General features: G+C 55.8%; 7 protein-coding genes across 7 annotated transcripts; 1 reads left to right on the plus strand and 6 right to left on the minus strand.

Annotated features, from left to right (window-relative positions):
* Window positions 1-1,277: 1,277 nt before the first annotated feature.
* PG986_006600 (uncharacterized protein) lies at window positions 1,278-3,036 on the minus strand (the record flags this gene model as incomplete). The annotated part of the gene is made up of 4 exons (XM_066842822.1): window positions 1,278-1,440; window positions 1,491-1,537; window positions 1,774-2,724; window positions 2,890-3,036. 4 exons carry the CDS (start codon window positions 3,034-3,036, stop codon window positions 1,278-1,280), a joined length of 1,308 nt encoding a protein of 435 aa, XP_066698934.1.
* Window positions 3,037-4,081: 1,045 nt separating this feature from the next.
* On the minus strand, window positions 4,082-4,936 carry PG986_006601 (GNAT domain-containing protein; the record flags this gene model as incomplete). Its single annotated transcript, XM_066842823.1, has 1 exon — window positions 4,082-4,936. The coding sequence occupies one exon, from the start codon at window positions 4,934-4,936 to the stop codon at window positions 4,082-4,084; it is 855 nt and encodes a 284-aa protein (XP_066698935.1).
* A 537-nt stretch (window positions 4,937-5,473) lies between these two features.
* PG986_006602 (uncharacterized protein) lies at window positions 5,474-7,062 on the minus strand (the record flags this gene model as incomplete). The annotated part of the gene is made up of 6 exons (XM_066842824.1): window positions 5,474-5,524; window positions 5,673-5,852; window positions 5,942-6,040; window positions 6,157-6,680; window positions 6,764-6,908; window positions 6,967-7,062. 6 exons carry the CDS (start codon window positions 7,060-7,062, stop codon window positions 5,474-5,476), a joined length of 1,095 nt encoding a protein of 364 aa, XP_066698936.1.
* Window positions 7,063-7,567: 505 nt separating this feature from the next.
* PG986_006603 (uncharacterized protein) lies at window positions 7,568-9,404 on the minus strand (the record flags this gene model as incomplete). The annotated part of the gene is made up of 6 exons (XM_066842825.1): window positions 7,568-7,886; window positions 7,952-8,746; window positions 8,803-8,882; window positions 8,948-8,996; window positions 9,050-9,107; window positions 9,173-9,404. 6 exons carry the CDS (start codon window positions 9,402-9,404, stop codon window positions 7,568-7,570), a joined length of 1,533 nt encoding a protein of 510 aa, XP_066698937.1.
* Window positions 9,405-9,799: 395 nt separating this feature from the next.
* PG986_006604 (uncharacterized protein) lies at window positions 9,800-11,591 on the minus strand (the record flags this gene model as incomplete). The annotated part of the gene is made up of 3 exons (XM_066842826.1): window positions 9,800-9,936; window positions 9,998-10,136; window positions 10,161-11,591. The coding sequence occupies 3 exons, from the start codon at window positions 11,589-11,591 to the stop codon at window positions 9,800-9,802; spliced, it is 1,707 nt and encodes a 568-aa protein (XP_066698938.1).
* Window positions 11,592-12,508: 917 nt separating this feature from the next.
* Window positions 12,509-13,348, plus strand: PG986_006605 (uncharacterized protein; the record flags this gene model as incomplete). Its single annotated transcript, XM_066842827.1, has 1 exon — window positions 12,509-13,348. One exon carries the CDS (start codon window positions 12,509-12,511, stop codon window positions 13,346-13,348), a length of 840 nt encoding a protein of 279 aa, XP_066698939.1.
* A 967-nt stretch (window positions 13,349-14,315) lies between these two features.
* Window positions 14,316-19,151, minus strand: PG986_006606 (uncharacterized protein; the record flags this gene model as incomplete). The annotated part of the gene is made up of 3 exons (XM_066842828.1): window positions 14,316-15,896; window positions 15,956-16,278; window positions 16,325-19,151. The coding sequence occupies 3 exons, from the start codon at window positions 19,149-19,151 to the stop codon at window positions 14,316-14,318; spliced, it is 4,731 nt and encodes a 1,576-aa protein (XP_066698940.1).
* Window positions 19,152-19,706: the final 555 nt, after the last annotated feature.

A 19,706-nucleotide genomic window follows, 5' to 3' on the forward strand; every position in this document is an offset into this window, starting at 1 on the left:
CATAGCCCTATGGCCCGACCTGGAGGAGGGCCTCAAACTGATCCAATACGTGGTCTGTGTCAATACCTTCAGCTACGCATATCAACAACCTCGCCGGTGTTATCCTTGCTTGCAAAGTGGGAAAAGGCGATTGCACGATACCACCTCTCATATGGGCCTTGGTCGGGAAAACACGGCAGTCCACGCGGCTGACTCTACCAGGCATTCGGCTCCCGTTGCCTGAGTAAGGTGCCATCCAAGGAAACGTAGGCATCCTGGATTCCTGGGCCAGCTCGGTCAACTCTAATTCAATCGTTTCAGGGGCCCTTGTCAAATTCCCATAACACCAGATCTGTATAAACTCCAGAAACACAGCCTCGGAATCATTGATCCCTCGACTCACATTCGCTAACACTGCGAGAGCGGGCACCCGCGCATCTCGATGGGTTTATTAAACATTCGGTATGGCCGTTCCAAATCCAAGGGGCAAACCTTCATCTAAAATCGGTCTTGAAACGTCACTCCCTTTTTGGATCTACTCATGCTTGGCACAAACCCCAACCCGCGCCAAGACCCAATCACGACGACCAACGCGCGACTTATCGACCCGAACAGGCCTCCTATCGTCGGAGCATTCTTTCGGCTCGTGACAGAAAACCCGGGGTAACTCGCACGGAGCTGAACACATACATATGCGGTGATGACTTTGATGAAGCGGAGACGCATCAGCTTTCGACTGAGCCTCACTGGATTTGACCTATCTTATCGAACCTCATTGACCCAATTTGATACCATGGGAGACCATGGATATTCCTAGTTATTGAAGCCATAGACGATGCAGGATCCATCCACTCGGTATGCATTCGAAACGTGCACCCATGACAAAGAATTGGTTATTTCGAATTTGAAGCACCTTCACGCTCCCGCGACTAGCGATACCACGCCTCTAAGAAAAAGCATAACCCACTGGCCGCTTCGAAATTTCCTTCTTACTTGAAATGATGTTACTTGGCCGAACCCATGATCATTGTGCCAAACAAGCAACGTGTCACAAGGAGCTGATGACTACACATCGACAATGTTGCGGCAACTGACGCTGTCCTGGCTCTTGATACATTGAGCAAATATTTCTCGTCTGCTCTGACGCAAGATCGGTTTGCAGAGATCGCGCCGTTGGAGAAATTCTCTTCACGGAATGATGGTACCTGCTTCATGTGGAAAGATGCCACAATTCCTCCACGCTGGTGGAATCGTTCAAACAACAGAGTTCTGCGGTGCAGCGCGATCCACCGAAAATGTTACATTACGTATCTAAAATATGGGTTCTCTTTGTCCGTCAAGTCCTGGAATGCAAGCCTAGCCCTCTCGCTCATGTCTTCCTCGCACTTCATCTCTTTGCTGCGGTTTGCTCGCAGTAGTACAGCATACAGCGCGATGGCAGACACAATAGTAATACAGTAACTGGTGGAGTGTCAGTATAGACCGAGTTCGAGGAGGCATTTTCAACCTACCAGATGATAAGACCGAGCCAGAGCTCCGGATAATGGGCTGGCTTCGTCTGTGACTTGATCAATTGCGGTCCAATAATGTTCCCTGTGCGGCAAGTCAGCTGTGAGAATTCGGAAACGTCTGATTTCGATCTTTTGGGGGCTACCACTGACCGACGCAGTAAGCAACGAAAATGGTCGCGGCTGTGAAGCTCTTCTTCGTGTGTCCCGCCACGTTTGACATACCCAGGGTGATGATCAGACTGACCACCGCCCCGAAGGTACCTGTGATGGAATACCCAACCACGGGTGCGGCAGCATGGTGGCTCCATTCACTCCGCCAGATCAATGCGCATCCGGCAATCACCGGCAGACAACACACAATCAGCATCGGGATTCTGATGTTGGGGTATCGCGAACCAAGCCAACCAGTCAAGAGGATGGCCATGAGGCAGAGACCGCCTAGGGGAAATTGGAAGAGGATGGACTCGAGAGTGCTCCATCCGAACGTTGATACGATTAAGGGGCCGAAACCGCTGACTGCGCCATTGACGGTATATGCAGAAGCCATCATGATGAAAATCAGCCAGATCTTTACGTCAAACAGTGCCTCCTTGAGCTGGGACCGCTTGAATTGAGTGCACCGCACTCCGGTCTGACCAAAACGCAACCTTTCCACAGCCGCAAGTCTTTCGTCCCTAGAGAGAAACCAAGCAGACACTGGCGAGCTGGGCACAGCGAAGCAGCACAGACCGAATAGAAAGGTCAGAGAGCCAGCGAGGAGATAGATGTACTGCCATCTATGAAGCCCGCCCCCAGTGATCTGGGCGAAGCCATAGTTGAGCCCGCCACCAATAATGGTCCATATTCCCGTCGAGGAGAACCACCAGCTCTGCCTGAGCGACTGCTCCTGCTGGGTGTAGTATCCGGTGATGATGGTCATGAATGCAGTCGGAATGACGCTCTCAATGAAACCGAGGCAGAAACGCTGTGCGTAGAGGCCCTCGTAGGATGTCACGGCAGCCGTGAGCATACAGATCAAAGCCCAAAGGCATACGATGATGCCAAGGACCCTGCCCACGTCGAACCGCTGCAGCGCGAACGACATGGGGTAAAGCCCGGCCAGCATGCCAAAGTAGAAAAGCGAAGTGGCCCATGAGAGGCGGCTAGTATCGACAACCGAGGGTCTTTGCGGATCGGGGACGCTCAGCTTCAAGTCCGAGGTCATGCCAAACAGTACTGCCGAGCCGAGGATGGCCTGTATTCCGGTCGTCAGTCTCTTCCACGGACCAGCATATTGACAGGTGGCCGGGCTCATACCTTATCATAATAAACCAAGCCATACTGTAAACTCGTGTTAGTGAGATGGACATTACTGTATTCTCTTCGGTTTACTCTTCTCTTTGCAGATGCGGATACTCACACCAACTGTCATGGCCGGGATGAGGAACCAGTCAATCTTCCGAACCGCTTTTGCTGCCACAGTGGGGTCGGTTGGGCAGACTTGTTCGCCAACCATTTCAATGGCTACATCCTTCTCAGCAGAAGGTTCTGCTACCGGGGTCGCCATCGTTGCGCTATCGTGTACGGAGGACTATACTGTCCCCCAAATGTCGAGTTCTTGCCACATTAACTGAGGCAACCTTGCCGAAACAAACAGGGTACAAGAAAATAGAAAAAGAGGAAAGATAAGCAGAGGGATTTTCTCTTTTCACTTGTCGTCAAGATCAATGTCTTCGCGCTCCAACAAAAATCAAAAGCTCGATGGTACGCTGCTAACTGGGCATGAGCTAGCCACTTTCTTTCCCGGAGCTCTTCGCCAGCACTAATAAACGCGCCCCTGCGTAGTAGTAGCCCTACTGCTTGGCGCGTGTGAGCAATAGGGTAGCTTTCCAGCTTGCCAACTGGCGATCATGATACGGCGCTTTTCGCGGCTTCGCGGGCGAGTTGCAGTGAATTTACTCCACTGCTTACCAGGCTAACTATAAACGACAGCCGAGCTAGGTTTGGCGATCCCCCACGGCGAATAGAAATCGCGCCAGGGTCGACTGATGAACCTGGGCCTTGACGTTCTCGACTTTTGATCTATCGAGATCGGAATAGATTGAAATGGGGTTTTTTGCTAGCCAAGAAAGAAAGATGTTACCGACTATAACCACAACTATCAGGCTGGGTGCTGCCCGAAACCGGGGTTTCTCTAGTGGGCTCCCAGGGCAGGATCTGAATGCAGAGCTGTCCAGGCTAGTCGTTATTCTGGTCGTCTGCCTAGCCGCAGAAGCTCAAGTAAGTGCTTGCAGCGCCCTGAAATCGGCTGGAAATCAAGAGCTGATGAGCAAGGAACTCCCCTTTCAGCTCGTCTCTCAAACGGGTCATCCCGTCAGTGGTGTTGATCTAGCTGGTCTAGACTGCGTTCCGAATCTGGAGGTGATTTGCACAGCGCGAGTCAATCGGGCGTTTCAATCGGATGTTTGGCAGATAGCTTGTAAGTGCCAATCACCACCAATGGGCTGGGCTGGGGTCTCAACTATCAATCGGCCCCTTTAGCGCACCCGTCACCTTCCGCAGAGGTGGGAATCAGACGGCGGATCACCAATGACGGAGCCTTCGTGATCATCTCACTTCCCCAAGCAACGAGAACCCGGTTTCTCGAGTAGATAGCCGGCCAGATCCAGTGGCTCCCCGACCCGGTGCTCCTGCGTGTCTGGCTCCGTCCACTCATGGTAGCGCTGGAACCCCAGCTTCTCCAGCACCCTGCAGCTGCCCACGTTGCTGGGCTCGGCATTGGCATACACGTGCTCTGCGACCTCCACCGCCGCATTTTCCTCGCCACCACCCGGGATATCGACATCACCATTCGTCGCCACCGCCACCGCCCGCCTGTTCACCCGCATCTCCACGGTGCCCCGCGGCAGCCCCCACCAGGCCCCCAGCACGGCGTCCAGGAACTCGGTCGCGTAGCCCCGGCCCCAATACTCCTTCCGGAACTTGTACCCGATCTCGGGCCAGCCCGAGGCCTCGGCCGCGTCCGAGACCAGTGAATGCACGCCGCCCTCGCCGATCAGCAGCTCCTCCTCCTCCTCCTCCTCCTCCCCCTCCCCCTCCTTGCCGTCCGTCGTCGTCGATGACCGTGGCAGAAAGGCACCCCAAAGGTAAGGGGGCTCGCCGGTGCCGGCAACCCCGTTCCGGAAGAAGTCCAGCTCCACCTGCGTCTCGGCCAGGTCCCGGTCCGGGCGGCCCAGGCGTGTCCCCGTCATGGCTTCAGGCTGTGATCGCAGCGCGTGCAAGCCTGCGAGGTCCGACTGCTGCAGCGGGCGCACCAGCAGGCGGGCGGTGTGGATGTGGAGCCGCGTGTCATTGGCCGGGAGCGGGACGCTGGGGAACGTGGTGCGGACGAGGACGGTGCCGTCCTTGTCATCACCACCGTTATGAGCAGCGGTGCTGTTCGTGTTTTTATCGGCTTCTGCTGTCATGGCTGTCTCGTTGGGGCCGGTACGTTGTATGAACAGGGGAACAGGGTGAGAATCCGTGAGAGTCGCGCGTTTGCGGGACAGACAGACTATTTCTGCACTGACCACAGGACGCTCAATTACATTCTTCTAAACTATGGGTAGGTATTTATACCAAGCAGTTCACTCGAGAATCTGCGATGGCTTCAATTCTCCACGTCGGAGAGTGACTCAAGCCGGAAATGACAATGGGGAGCCACTAGTGCTGCAACGGGGGCATGGGGTTTCTCAGCCGCTCAGCTCTGTGACTCCCACGGTCAGAATACACATCACATAGAACGCCTTTTCAATGTTGTGCGAGCTGAACCATTGCTCACAGTGGACCTGTAATACAGGACTGACGCATCGGTTCATTCGCGACATGGTCAATGGTCACTCGCTGAAAGATGCAGCATAGAAAAATCCAAATCGCCAGGTCGCCAATAGCGCATTAACCATTAGTATCGAATCGCACGCAATATATCCAGCGGGCGGGCTCGTCCGCGAATCCAACACCGCCCATCACGACCTCAAATATGCCAAGATGCTCTTACCCCAGCGTACGCCCCCTTTCTACATTGGACGATCACATCAGTCAGAGCACACAATCGAGCATGGATGAAAGCCAAAAAAAAAAAAAAAAAAAAAAAAAAAAGGCACAGATCGAGGGTGCCAATCCACCCACCACCAGGTGAGATCTGACGAACGAGAAGTGACTTACGTATTTCCACATCCCGGGCGCATTTCCCTTGGGTAGCCCCTCAATGGCGTCTGCGACCTCGGGGCCTAGTCCCTCGGCCTTGATGTCGGTTACGGGGTATAGGTACGTCTTGAACGAGAAGAGGATCGCTTGCGTCTTGGGGAGTCGTGTCAGGGTCTGGAGCTCCACGCGGATTTGTGCCTGTCATGGAGGTTTGTTGCACCGGTGTTAGTGACTCGACGACACAATGACAGCGGCTTAGGTGTCGTAAGAGCTGCGCGCATGCTAACCTTGGAGATGTCCACGTCCATGTCCTCCTCGTAGACATCGGTCTCATATATATGGTTTCCGGAGACATTGTAAAGCTCCGGTGCCGTATTGATAGACCACTGGAAGAAGGACATTATGCAGTCAGCAAACCTCCCCAGTAACAACGGCTTGGCAGGCAGGAACACGAGACATGGCAAGGGGGGGCTTTACGAAAGGGATTGCCGGCTCCACGTACATTGTTACGGACCACACTCTTGCCGACCTCGAGCCGGCTGAAGAAGCGTTCCATGCTCGCGCCAATCTTGTTGTACGACGGGACGGGCCCGTGGATGTCCTTGAGCACCTTGCCGAGCTTCTCGGCCGGGTCGAAGCCCGAGGGGAAGCAGCACAGGAACGCGACGCACAGGTGGCCCTCGGGCGTCGCGCGGAGCAGGAACAGGTCGTCCTCGACCATGGCGCCCATCAGCTTGAGCGCCGCGACCGGGTCCTCGTCCGCGGGCAACTCCCGGGGCAGGGACCGCTGCGTCACGTGGTTGCGGAACAGGCCCTTCTCGGCCTCCCGCGAGAAGAGCGTCGGGTACCGCGACAGTAGGAAGTCCTGCAGGTACGTGTACGTCTCGCGCACGGCGTCGGCGCCGGACGGGAGGCTGCCTACGACGTGGTCGGCGTGGTCGCGGATGAGGTCCTGGCGCAGCTGGATTCGGGAGAAGTAGTTGCTGTCCATAGCGATCAGGTCGGAAGGGGTGCTTGACCGCAGGGCTAACAGTCACGGGGCGCGCATGTCAGCCGTATTGGTACAGGGCACAGAGCGTAGTGATAAGGAGTCACGTGTGGTGTGTTACCCATGGTTATGTAGTAGATAGGCTTAAACGGCCGGAACTTGTGAGGTTCGGTCGTCTCCCAGTTGAAGCCATCCGCAACAGGGTTGACTGTGAGCGCCGTTTCTTTGACTGCGCCGGATCGCTTTTCAGAAACGACATCTCGAAACTGGGAGCAGAGGAACATCAGTATCTGGCACCCGCGTACTAAGGCGAACCATACTCACCGTAACACGCCTTCCCCTCTTCTGAAAGACGATATGCAGTGCCCATCCTATTCCGCAGCACAGAGCAAGGGCCAAGAGCAGAATTGAGGGCAACATCTCGAGACAGCCTATTGAGAGTTTCGAGTATGAAGTGGTTCAAGTCATAATGAGGATTCCAATATCATTTCTAAGCCTTATCTCGGTCGCAACAGATGCACTTCTCTTGTCTTGTGACTTAGCCTAAAGGCGGCCCCCCCCCCAACTGGGGATGATGCCGATCGCGGATTGTTGTTCGTGGTAGCGGTGCGGCCTCGGGGCCGGTCGGTTGCTAGCTGGGGGGCTACCATTACCCCGATAGGCAACTCGTGGCGTTAGTACATCGACAAGCACGCTGCTAATACGTCAGGCCTATCATCCTCATCCGATTCGTTACTCGGCTTCTTATATTTAAACCCGGCCAGCTTCGAGTCTACATTTTCAATACAGAAAATGAGACTTCCCAAGATGAAATTCAAGAGTGATTAACGCCTATAACGATGATGATGGCAAGATGTCATGTATCAAAAAACACGGACAGTGACTAGTTTTGTTCTTAATCACATGCCAGATGGTTGTGATAGATTTAGAGCTCGACATCCTGCGCCAGAGACGGACCTTGCGCGTTCTTGGACCGCGGGACCGATACGGCTTGGCCGTCTCTGGCGGTCGACAGCCAACACGTCACCAGAAACGCGCCGGCCTCTTTCTGGTGCCCGACGGCTTCGTGTCCCGCATCGTCAAAGGTCGCAAAGGCCAGCTTGTCGACGGCCTTGAACTCGCCTCCCTTGTGGGCCGCCCCAGACTTGTCGGGCCACTCCCAGTCGACGTACCTCTCCAGGCGGAACGAGGCCTGATGGGACCATGGGAGCGCATCGTAGACTCTTTTATTGCCCTCGGTAGTTCTGGTGACAGTTGTGTTAGCCTGGACCGCGCAGTCGTAGCTTCACAAGGTGGTGTGTGCACTTACACGGAAATATCGTTATTACCGTTGATTACCAACACGCTGGTCTCCGTCTCGTCGAGAATATAGCTCATCTCGCGGGTAGAAGGCGTAAAGCTGTCTCCGCTCGCTTCCCAGCGCATATTGAGGTCCATGTTGACCGACGTGAAGTTCCAGCCCTCGTCCAGGCCCAGCGCCGCCTGGAGGTGCGGCCGGTTCAAGTAGTCGGCGTAGGAGTCGGCGCCGCACAGGGGCAGCGTCCCGTTCTCGTAGAGCACGCGGTCGTCGTAAGGGACGCGCCCACCGACGCGCACATCGAGGTAGACGCCGATATGCTCGTCGCAGAACGCAATGGCCGCGCGGCAGACGTCGAGGTTGTACGTCGCCACGCACTGGCGGCCGAGAGCTGCGCACCGCGGCACAGCTTCTTCGATGATGCGGCAGGTCGTCGCGTTGAGCCCGAGCTTCAGCCTGTTTCTGCCGTCGCGGCCGAACTTGCACATGTGGTCGTACACGCCGATGTAGCTGGAGCTGGTCATGTCGACGACGGCGTTGACGAGGACGATGGATGCGATGGGGATCTGGAACACACCGGGGACGCCCAGCTTCTGCCGCTGGCTGATGTGGTTTACAAAGAAGGGCACGTAGACGCCTCCGAAGGACTCGCCGGCGATGTGGAAAGGGAGGTGCGAGTATTGCGGGAAGATATCGGTGAAGGAGATGGACAGGAACTTGTCGAAACCTTCAGAGGCTTCTGCGATGTTGTCCGGTCCTCCTTCCGTCCCTCCGCTCACTGAAGAGAAGCCCACGCCGGCGGGCTGACTGGCGGCTGATGTTAACAGGATTCCACTGTGGGTAGGTGAAGACCACTTACTTACTCTATGAAGAGGACATTTGCAAAGTTGCTCCAGCTGTGTTCGTTGCGAATCGTCTCATTACCTCCCTTTACTGTCAGGCACTAACCTACCCCTTAGCCATTCATCTTTTCATTCAGTGCGGCCTGGGCCAGGCATCATCACTCACCGGTCCGATCTCTGAGAACAGGCCCATCATGGATGGACCGCCAGGACCGCTATTGAGAAATCAGCATTCAACCCGCCGTTTCGAAAGAGCTGCATTGCGTACCCGTTCAACCAAACCATAACTGGGCCATCCTGTGGCGCAGATCGGCTCTCGAAGAACCCTGGTGGGAAGTCACTGATCTCAGCCTTGGTACACTACGTCAAACGTTAGGATGCGGTCACTTACAGAAGAAGAGCCTCTTCTCTTCAGACACGTTGATCCAACCAGTCCATTGTCGACTCCCAGCATCGCAAGCCTGGCTGTTCTGCTCTCGTAAGGTATACGGCAGGCCGCTTCCTAGATCGGCTGAGGAAAGAGGCCGCTGCGACGCATCTTGACTCGAGACTGGCGAGGCGAGTGCTGCTGGCATGAAGCCACCTAGAGAGGCCACCACGGCGAGCGTGCTGTTCAACAGCATACTGAGAACAGTTCAGTGAAAGCAGATTGCGTGTCTCAGCGCGGGCTACCAATGGTATCAAAAAGGCACGTGTGTGCTGTTCAGGGAAGATCTATCCCGCTTACACGCTGAATCGAGACAATTCGCAGTTATCAGGCACGGCGCAGTTTCCTGGCGCATATAAAAGACCGCCCCCGCAGCCTACAGGGGTTGCAGGCCTGTTGGAGAGGTTGCTTTTCACCGCATAACGCCGATTCCGAACTCCGAATACACCTTGTCAGTGCGGTTTGTCTCCTATAATGAGCAAAGTCACGGCGCGCACATCTAAGCATACTAGAAGCGAAGGAGTCAACTGAATGCGAGCGGCTATAGTCGCATCTCTTTGATCTAGACTACTATCGCAGGCTGCTGGCCAGTTATTCCGGACGCATTTGATTCGCCTTTCTAAGGCACTGGTCTATCACACGACCCGCTGCGACAAGCTCCTCGTCCTGGTAGCTTCGAGCGACCACTTGGATGGCCGTCGGAGCGCCGTCGACCACTTCGCTGTGGTCTTTCCCAGGTTTTCGGCCTTGTTAGTATTCAGCAGTTCCGATGAGGACGGTGAAGCTTACATGGTCTAGGACTCGCCGACGGCGCAAGATCGTTCCGGTCGATGTCCTTCATGACTCGACCCACGGGCAATATGACGGCCGGATACTGCCAGGGAGTATTAGACAACTTGGCGCTCTTACAACGACTGGAAGAGGATAACTAGATGTCAAGGAAACCACGAACCTCAGTTAAACTCCATGGAACAGTATATGGCGGCGTTCCCCAAGTATCATGAGGCACAGCCGTCTTTTCCGCTCCCGGACAGATCAAGACGTCGAGTCTATGCTGTGTAAACACCATGTTCCAGCCAGCCTTGTACTGGAGACAGGCAGCTCCAAACGCAAAGATCTCATCGACGGTGTAGCCGCCCTTCTCGACCTTGCGGGTCACCAGGGGCGTGTTTTCCACCAGGGACGCGACGAGGGGCTCGCCCGACACGTCGATGTGCCGCTTCCACTCGACCGTGTTGTCGAGCGAGAACGAGTCCAGGCACAGGTCCAGGGCCGTCTCCAGCGAGGGGAAGTCGTGGAGCGGGATGATCTCGTGTCCGGCTTGGGCGAGGGCCTGGGCCGACGACTCCATCGTGCGGCGTACTGGCGGGTGGACGGGGTACTTTGGGTCTTCCAACATGAACCCGATGCGCAGTCTTCTAGGGGCTGAAGTAGCCACCGCGGAACGCCAGGGGATCGCGAGCGCAGTCGGGTCGCGGTTCCATGGCTGGGACCCAATGACAGCTTGCAGGAAGAGCGTCACGTCGTCGAACGAGCAAGTGAGGGGACCCGCTACCGGTGGGGGGCCAGGGGATCCCATACGATGACAGAAAGTCGAGCCGAAGAAAGGGATGCGCCAGGTTGATGGCTTGAAGCCGTACGTTCCGTTGCACAGGGCTGGAATTCGTATGCTACCGGCCATGTCTGTTCCCACGCCGAGTATGGAACCCCTGAGAGCGACCAGGGCTCCCTCGCCTCCGCTGCTGCCACCGGCGGTGAGAGAGAGCTTGTGGGGGTTCAATGTACGGCCAAAGACGTTGTTATGGGAGTCCGAGGACATCAGGGCCTGTGAAGTGTTGGTCTTGCAGTATAGGATGGCACCAAGATCCGAGAGTATGGCCGCAGCTGTGCCATGCTCTTTGGGCACAGGGTGCTCCAAGTACGACACGATGCCCATCGTCGACTGTACACCGGCACAGTCGAAAGAATCCTTCAGGCTGATGGGGACTCCATGAAGTGGGCCCAGGGGCTTTCCGTGTAGTTCGATGTACTCGTCCAGGTACTCTCCCCGTTTGATGGCATCGTCGAACATCGTCTCCGTCAGACAGCTGGTCAGTTGCTGGGCGATCGCAGCTCGCTTGCAGAATGCAGTGGCCACAGCTTTCGCCTTGATGGTACCAAGCTGTACGGCCTTGGCCAGGGAGACGGCGTCAAAGTCTTGGGTGATGTGAAGCTCCTCGGCGCTGAGGATTCCACACTTGACAGGTATTTCCATGACGCCATGTGCGGAAGTCTCATCGCCCACGAGATACTCGGACGGGAGACGCCATGCTTGTGGGATCTTGGAAAGCTGTGCCGCTTGCTTCTCGGCTACCAGGGTTTGCCAAGTCTGGTAGGAGCCCATTATGACGACTTCTGCTTGTTGGTCTTGTTTATTTTGCCCAGAGTGGGGAGGAACGAGGCCTTGGATATTTGTAGACCAAGAAGTCTACGACCTTTAATTCAAGGGTGTTAGGGGGTGAGACGCATATTATCTCTGGGGGAGTGAAACATGGGGATCTCCGTATTACGTGCAGTGGTGTATTCACGTCGTAGGGCAGGACAGATGCTCCCACCAACTGAGATACGCCGTATCGATCGGTCAAGAGAACGAGGATTCGACGTATGAGAGTTTGCTTGCCAAGGCCGTGGCAGTTCAGGTTACACACGCATAGACACTTTGATGAATTCCTTCTTCCTCCAGGTTCCGGGTCATGTCTCTGTTGTTTGTCTGATCCTTAGGCTGTTAGGGGTGATCCTTTGCATTGACCTCCAAAGCGGCGGTATATAGGGAGCTCGAATGTCACTTGCGCAATTAAGATCCCATCAATATATATTATTGTATGCATATTCCGGTGCAAGATGCAAATTGGTCATGGGAAAATGCCATCATCGGAAAACAAATGTTGGTCGCAGTTAGAAGTTGGGCTGACCGTTTGCTTGGTGATGTTTGCAAGGAATCCATGGAATGCACTGCATTCAATACAGGAACGCCCGCGTTCCATATTTAAACTTGCAGCCTCGAGAGAGCACTTGCCAATAATACATTTTTCCCATTTGGAAACCGCGACTGATGACTTGGCCTGCTGCTCCGTTGATTCGGATGTACTACTCCGACATCGGGGCCGTACTCGGGTTCTACACGCCCTCCCAAACTATGTTTGCACCAGCATAAATGCTTCATTCATGACCGCAACAAACAATCAAATACACGGAGAGAGTGTGAAATAAAACCAACCTCGAGTGGATGTCCAGTCAAACGAGAAGAAGAACAACAAAACCATGTCTAAAGAGCAAGCCACCTACTCCCACGGCCACCACCAGTCCGTGGTCAGCAGCCACGTCCGCCGCACCGTCCATGACTCGGCCGCCTTCCTGGCCCCGCACATCAAGCCCACTGCCCGCATCCTCGACATCGGCTGCGGCCCGGGCAGCATCACTGCCGACTTCGCGGCCCTGGTCCCCGAGGGCCGCGTCGTGGGCGTCGACGCCGTCGCCTCGGTCCTGGACCAGGCCCGCTCCCTCGCCCGCGACCGCGGCCTGACCAACATCGAGTTCGCCGCCGTCGACGCCAACGCCCTGCCCTACCCGGACGCCGCCTTCGACGTCGTCTACTGCCACCAGGTCCTCCAGCACGTCCAGGACCCCGTCGGCGTCCTGCGCGAGATGCGCCGCGTCGCCAAGCCCGGTTGTGGATTCGTCGCCGCCCGCGAGGCCGACTACGGCGGCTTCGCCTGGCACCCCGCCTCCCCCGGCCTGGCGCGCTGGGGCGAGCTGTACCAGTCGCAGGCGCTCGCGAGCGGGGGCGAGCCCAACGCGGGCCGGGTCCTGCCCGCCTGGGCGCGGCGCGCCGGGTTCGCCGCCGCCGACACCCAGGTCACCGTCACGTCGTGGTGCTACACGGGCGAGCGGGCGCGGCAGTGGGGCGACATGTGGGCGGAGCGCGCGGTGCAGTCCGGCTTCGCCACAATGGTCAAGGAGAAAGGGCTGGGCACGGAGGAGGACCTGCAGGCGGTCTCGCGGGCTTGGACGGAGTGGGCCCAGAAGGAGGATCTCTTCTTCAACGTGCCGAGTACGGAGATACTTTATCGGGTTCCTCCTGCTTCCGCGAACCCAGCTTGAACCGGTGCTTTCTGAAGAAGGGGCAGAGTGTGGAAGTATTGGCTTTTCACGGGTTGCGTCTTTGCAAGTCAGATGTCGATGGCCGGGACACAAGTTACGGATCACAGAACGTAATGCCTTGAGAAAAGGGGGCTTAAAATCATTCGGAAGTCGAAGTACAAGCTGAGCAGAGTATAACTACCAGGGTTCACCCATGGAGCGCCTTGGGGTTGGCGCCGTTGCCAACAAGGGCGGCCTGTCGCTGCAATTCACGCGTATCGATTGCAAGTCGCTACCTACAGTATGGTATTATTATTGATAGATGATGGTACGGGGTGTTGGGCTAGACGAGTAGCTGAACCCCCCCTCTCTTGGTAACAATCACTCAAGTTAGCTGCTGTGGACGCAAAATTAACCTCAGTCACTCAGTAGTTCAGTGTTGTATCCATATTCGTCAATGTCACAGACTGCTGGGCTAGGGCATCAGATCATCAATTACTTAATGTATGGTAGAGATCAAGGGAAAACATAGGAGACAGATTTTTGGATATAAGAAACCTTCGGCAGAAGTGTGTGTCTGTGGTTCATGTAAGAGTTTATCTACTGGCTCAAACACAATATGTACACACAGGGTGGTCCATATTCCCTGCTCTCGGTGCTCATCGCTTGCTATATAGCACCGAGGCGCGAAAAAACAACAAAAAAGAGAAGGAATGATACAAGAAGAATATTGTTATACGCCAACCCGGGTATCAATAGCACATATGAGTCCTCTTTCTAATGTATGAGATAGTCGAATGATGAGAAAGAAAAGTGATGTGTGTGTGGGTTGTCGTGTCCTGACGCTTCACATCATATCCCTGCCCCCCCTACTCCATTTAAACCACGAAGGCAGTCTTTTCCAAGATGGTGCAAGCAGCAAAGGCTACCTGGAAAGTAACAGTATAACGATAACACTGAATAATTGATGCCAATGTGGGCATCGTTTCTATTCGTCTCGCAGCATCGTCTTTCCTTGATCGTCTTCGGAGTCAGATATCTCGTCTCCTCGTGCTGCGCGTTGTGCGATCTGACGTTCGTCATAGATCTCCTTCCTTCTTTGCTCGGCGTATTGGAGACAGTCGACGTAAGTTCGGAACTTGACTATTTCGCGGAGCAGGTAACTGCTCTTACGCTCCCAGTTGTTCATCGCCTTCGTCGCATTGGACCCTCTAGGCGTGAAGGCTAGTAACATGGGCGAGCGCAGCTCGTTATGCTTCTGTAGCTCTTCTTCGATCCCTTGCACATAAGCCAACAGTGTCTCATACTGCTCAGACTCTGCGCAGTTAGAAGCACGCAAGCTTTGAGCAGGAGGCGTCCACTCGGAGATGTGGATGCGGTCACCTGGGAGTTTGGTCCTGTTGCTGGAGCTCCCCAGATCAAAACTGGACCGCAGACTGCTTGGTTGGCTACCTCTCCGGCTATGCACGGACTGGCGTCCCGCAGTTGCCGAACCGGGACGGGGCGGCAACGCATTCTCGTTGATGGCAGAAACGAGAGCATTGTTGATGCAGGCATCACTCCAACCGTACTCAATGTTTGAAATACCGCCGACCAGCGGATGCGTTGATAGACGGGCAGACCAGTAGTTCACAGTAAGTACAAACTCCTTACAGATCTCCGGTGTTCCCACTTGGAAGAGATGGACGGCCCCGGTAGGCAGACTGAGGGCCCACACGTGTGGCCGCGTCCTCGAATATCCAGGAGCCGGGAGTGCCGAGGCAAGGGTCTGTCGAAGGGAGAAAGTACCAAGATTGGTGGCATTTTCTTGCCAGTTTCCTCCTCCAACGACACCTCCCGGTGCTTGCTTGCGGTTGTTGCGCGACTTCTGGCGCATGGACTTAGTCGAGAAAGAGAAGATGCTCATCTGACCCTTTTGCACGACCGCGAAGACTTCGCTCCAGTTTCGATCTTTGGCCTTCTTATCGACGCCGTCAAGATGGTGCTTATGTATCACCATACCCTCCTTGGCCCACGGCGGACCTGTAAGCTCAAGAGATTCGTCTTCTAACAGCACTGCATTGTTGGCTTCGTCACTCATGATAGACTGAGAGCTTGTAGCAGGGCCATCCTCACGAATTATGGCATGTGCAAGGGCGTTGGCAAACCCAATCGACTGCTGATAATCGCCGCTCAGGAACGAGGAGCCCAGGGAATCCATTGAAGGAGTGGTCTGCGTACGACCAAGCGAATATCGACTCCAAGTAGCAGAAGACACGGTGGGACTCCAAACGGAATTCCCATCGTCGAAACTGGTGCGGCTGGACGAGAACCCATTGGTCCCAAGCCGAGGGCGAGACCGACTCTTGGAGCTCCACCGGCCGTTGTTGGGCCGGTTGGGACCATCCATTCGTCCTCTCGACGAAGGACACTCAGAGGGCGCCTTGCTAAGAACGCTTGGGGTACGCCCCAGCATGCCCGCCACCGAGAGGGTGCTGTTTTGTTGCGAGGCTTGCGCTGCGTCGGGCCCTCCGCCAAATAAGGGGAGCTTTTCCTCCTTGATTGAAGAATAGATATCTTTCAGGACGACCTCCATGAGGTTCTCCCAAGCGCGCATCGAGCCATTGAATGGCGTTTTCACCAACGGACCGCAGCCCTCGCTCTCCTCGTGGTCGCCTGCCCTCGACTCAGCCCTCGGGGGATGAAGGATGATCGCCAGTCCCTGCGCGGCGGCTCAGGCTGTGCAGCAGCTTGCATTTCGGATTCGGTGGGGCTCAGCATTGTATTCCGGCCAGGCAGAATGCTCGGCCGGTCAAATGCCTCGGGTGCCGAGTCCTCTATAGCTTGCTTGATGGTGGTCATGGTGTTCTTCACGAACTGGGAGCGGGTCATTTTGGACTCGATATCGGCAAGGTGAAGATCGGTGTTCAGCAGCATGATAGAGTAGCACATTGTGTGGATGACGTCTGCACCTATTGTTAACAAGAGCTCGGCCATTCATAGTAGAAGTAAGCTTACCCATGGTCTTGAAGCCGTGGTTTGGATTGCAATCACACCAGCGAGTAGAGAAGCAAACCAGGATCCGGTCGACTTGCTGCGTCTCTGCTCGTAATACGAGTCGACTGCAAACCTCTCGCAATGCGGTGAGGACGCTCTTCTCGGCGAAATCATACAGCTCCATATAGGCTCTGAGCGTCCGTTGTCGTACAGGACCCTCTTCGCCCATCCAAGAAGCTGCCCGGTCTTTTGTAATAAAGTCTTCTCTCCCATCGAATATGCGCTGGGCTTTCAGCCTGTCGTCCTCAGTCGGCTCTCCTATCGTTACTTCGGGCTCGTCCAGCGGAGAACAGACGGGTTTCTTGTTCGATTCCGCACTATCAACCTGCACGCTCGGCAGACTGGCATTTGACCGCTTTTGGCTGAGTCGGCTCAAGGCCGATGTCCTCCCGGAGCCCGGCTGGTCTTGGATCGGGAGGCCTAGGCTATCCGGCCGTTCCTTGTCATCTTCAAGCCCGCCAAGGTAAGGCGACGCATTGGCAGAGGAATTCGCTCTGTATGAGCCATCACCATCGGTCGGGGCAAGCTTGTCTGTGTTACGCAACGCGCTGAATATATCCTCGGTAGGACTGGTAGACCTGCGATTTCGGGTTTTCCTCGCTTGACTGGATCGATTGGGCTTGCCACCATCCTCGTCACTGCTGTCCTCGAAGAATGTGGTATCGCGCGTGAGCTTTGGTCTTTGTGTCGGCATTGGAGGGCTTGCCAAGGGTGTACGATTCGAGCCGGAAGTGGCGGAATCGCGGCTGCGAGTGACCAAAGCAGATTGGGATTTGACGGTCCGTATTGTCGCCTTGGGGCTGGGGTCGTAGTCCGGGGAGAATCCTCTGCTCTTGCGTCTTCGGTCGTCTTCGGGGTCTTCGACATTGTAATGCGGCGAGACAGAGTCGCGCTTGTTGCGAGGCGGTAAAAGGCCCAGGGGAGATGCAGAACTGCTCTCCTTCAGGTACGGACTCATGACTTGACGCAAGCTACTAACCGGGCTCGGGTCGGGCACATAATCGGATGGGTCCATTTGTCTGGCCTTCTGGGCGGGATGCTCCGCAGACTTGGATATGTGGGCTGCGGCCGCCTGGGGCACGGGCGGAAGCGGCTCTGCAATGGATCTCTTGCGCCTTCGGAAGAACGACGACTTCTTCTGTACGACATGTTGCCCCGTGAAGGAATTGCCCTGTTGGGATTCACGGGATGGCGGGGCCGAAGTGGCGTGATGTTGCTGCTGCGATTGCTGCTGCTGTTGCTGCGGGTGCTGCGTCTGAGGGCGAGAGCTACTGGGTAGCGGCTGCGTTTCAACGGCGGCTGGCGAAACGTGGGGCGGGTTCGAGTTTGTCGAGGTCGAGTCAAAAGCACTTGCCAAAGCCTTGGACGAGCCACCGAACATCCTTTTGAAAAACCCTGGCCGCGACTGGTTTGTTTGTGGTGTGGTGTTCGCGCCTGCCAGCCCGAGCTCCTTCTCTTTGGCCTTCTCGTAACCAACGTGAGGTGCCGGCGCGGAATCCATGTCTTCGGTGGTTGGAAGTGGTGGCAGTGGTGGTAAATCATAGTTGTCAGGAGCCGCTCCTCCTCTGCCCGCCGTCGTGCTGGCCCTGTTCGAGCGCATGCTCATCTTTCTATCCGACGCCGGCATGCTCTTGCGCTCGGGGTCATGTTCCTGCTGCTGTTGGGGAAATGAGGGTGGCTGCGGGACTGCGGTCGGGGCGTTAGTTAAGGTTGGCCGGCGCGGACCTCCAGGCACAGTAGGCGTGGGTGCAGCGTCATAATAATCTTCCGTCCAGAGGGTGTTAGAGAACTCTAAATTCCAAGAAGAGCTGCCGGCAACGTTGTTGGGTGCAGGAGCAGCAGATGCATAGGTCGGAGATAAGTGAGGGTGTTGTGGTTTTTGGCCCATGTCGAAGCTGGACGATCGGCCCCCAATTCCGTGCGAGATTCGCTGGCTGCCTATCACTTGTGCATAGCCCCCATCGAAGCTATTGGTACTGCTACTCTTGCTTGTCTTACCACCCCTCGAGTGCAGAGCGCGACCACCCGCCATATGGTTCACCCTTTGCTGGGTCGGGGACTCGCGCATGCTATTGAGCCGCCCTATGCCCGATTGGAAGCCCAAGCTGCTATTGCTGGCCCGTCGGCCACGCGAGTATGGGCTCGATATCCTGCTGCCGGCATCGTCTGTGCCTTCGAAGTCGGAGCTATAGGTGTAGTTGTGGCCGTGGTTGTTATACGAGCTGTGCGTCCGGTTTCGTTGGGGGATACACGAGATGGTTCTGGCCGGATTCTCTCCGCCAAGGGACATAGACCTGTAAGTGCTAGGCTCGTCGAAGGGCGACTGTGGAGTGGCCGGCGTGTGGATCTGGCCCAGACTGAACTGGTCGAGAGATGCGAGCATGTTGGTAACGAGGGAGTCTCTAGTGACTTGTCGCGACGGCAGGGAGAGGTCGTGGGAGTCGCGGTAATTGGTCTTCCTGAGGCGGTCGGCGGTGACCATGAAATCCGGCTCGTTTTCCTTGTTGGCCGTCATGTCCACGGGACTGCTGAGGGTGTCGAGGAAGGATTCTCCGTCAAAGTCGTGGTCGCGGCTCGAGGTTGTGCTGGATATAGAGGGAGGCTGCTGCATCCGAAGCGCCCCGACGGACACTGGCGGCTTGCCCTTGGGAGGCACAGGTGGTCTTCGCAGGGAAGGCGGCGTGGAAGGTCTCGTGTCGCGGACCTGTGGCGGAGATGATGACAAGGTATCGATATTCAGTTCAGGCCGGCGCCTGTGGGAGCGGCGGCTGCTCTCTGAGGGATACATGGCGGGCGGCTTAGCCTGACGATCCGGCCTGGGCTGGACTGGCAAACCGTGGAACGAATCGCAGCCAAGGGCCAATAGTTTGGGAAATGGTAGAAGCACTAATGCCGAGAGATGGCGCGGCCGTACAGGTTCCCAATCCAATAGGAGAATGTCCGGTTCGCTAATTTGCACATATATACATATGTAACGTAATGTAGAGTAAGGGCCTGTATGTAGGTAATTATGATTACTTTCCTCTTGGGCATACACACACACACACACACACACATACACACACACTTCCTTCCCACCAATTGGTCGGTTCGGTGTGTTCGTGGTTCGAACGGCGCGTGTCCGGTTTTGTCGCGCCCAGCCTGGAGTCGGGAGAGGGAAGAATTCTATTATTCACTACTTGGTGATACTTGGTTCAATTGTATTAATCATTTGGATGGGGGGGGACGAAATGGCAGCGGCCGAGAGGGTACTAAAAACGAGCTTGCCGACGCGATAGCGCATGAAGAAGGCGTGTGTCCACAGAAATCTTGTCCACCATGAATGTAAGTAAGCTGCGGGTAC

Source organism: Apiospora aurea (genome assembly GCF_038362705.1).
Source record: "Apiospora aurea strain CBS 24483 chromosome Unknown utg000005l_segment0_segment0, whole genome shotgun sequence".
NCBI classification, from domain to species: Eukaryota; Fungi; Ascomycota; class Sordariomycetes; order Amphisphaeriales; family Apiosporaceae; genus Apiospora; species Apiospora aurea.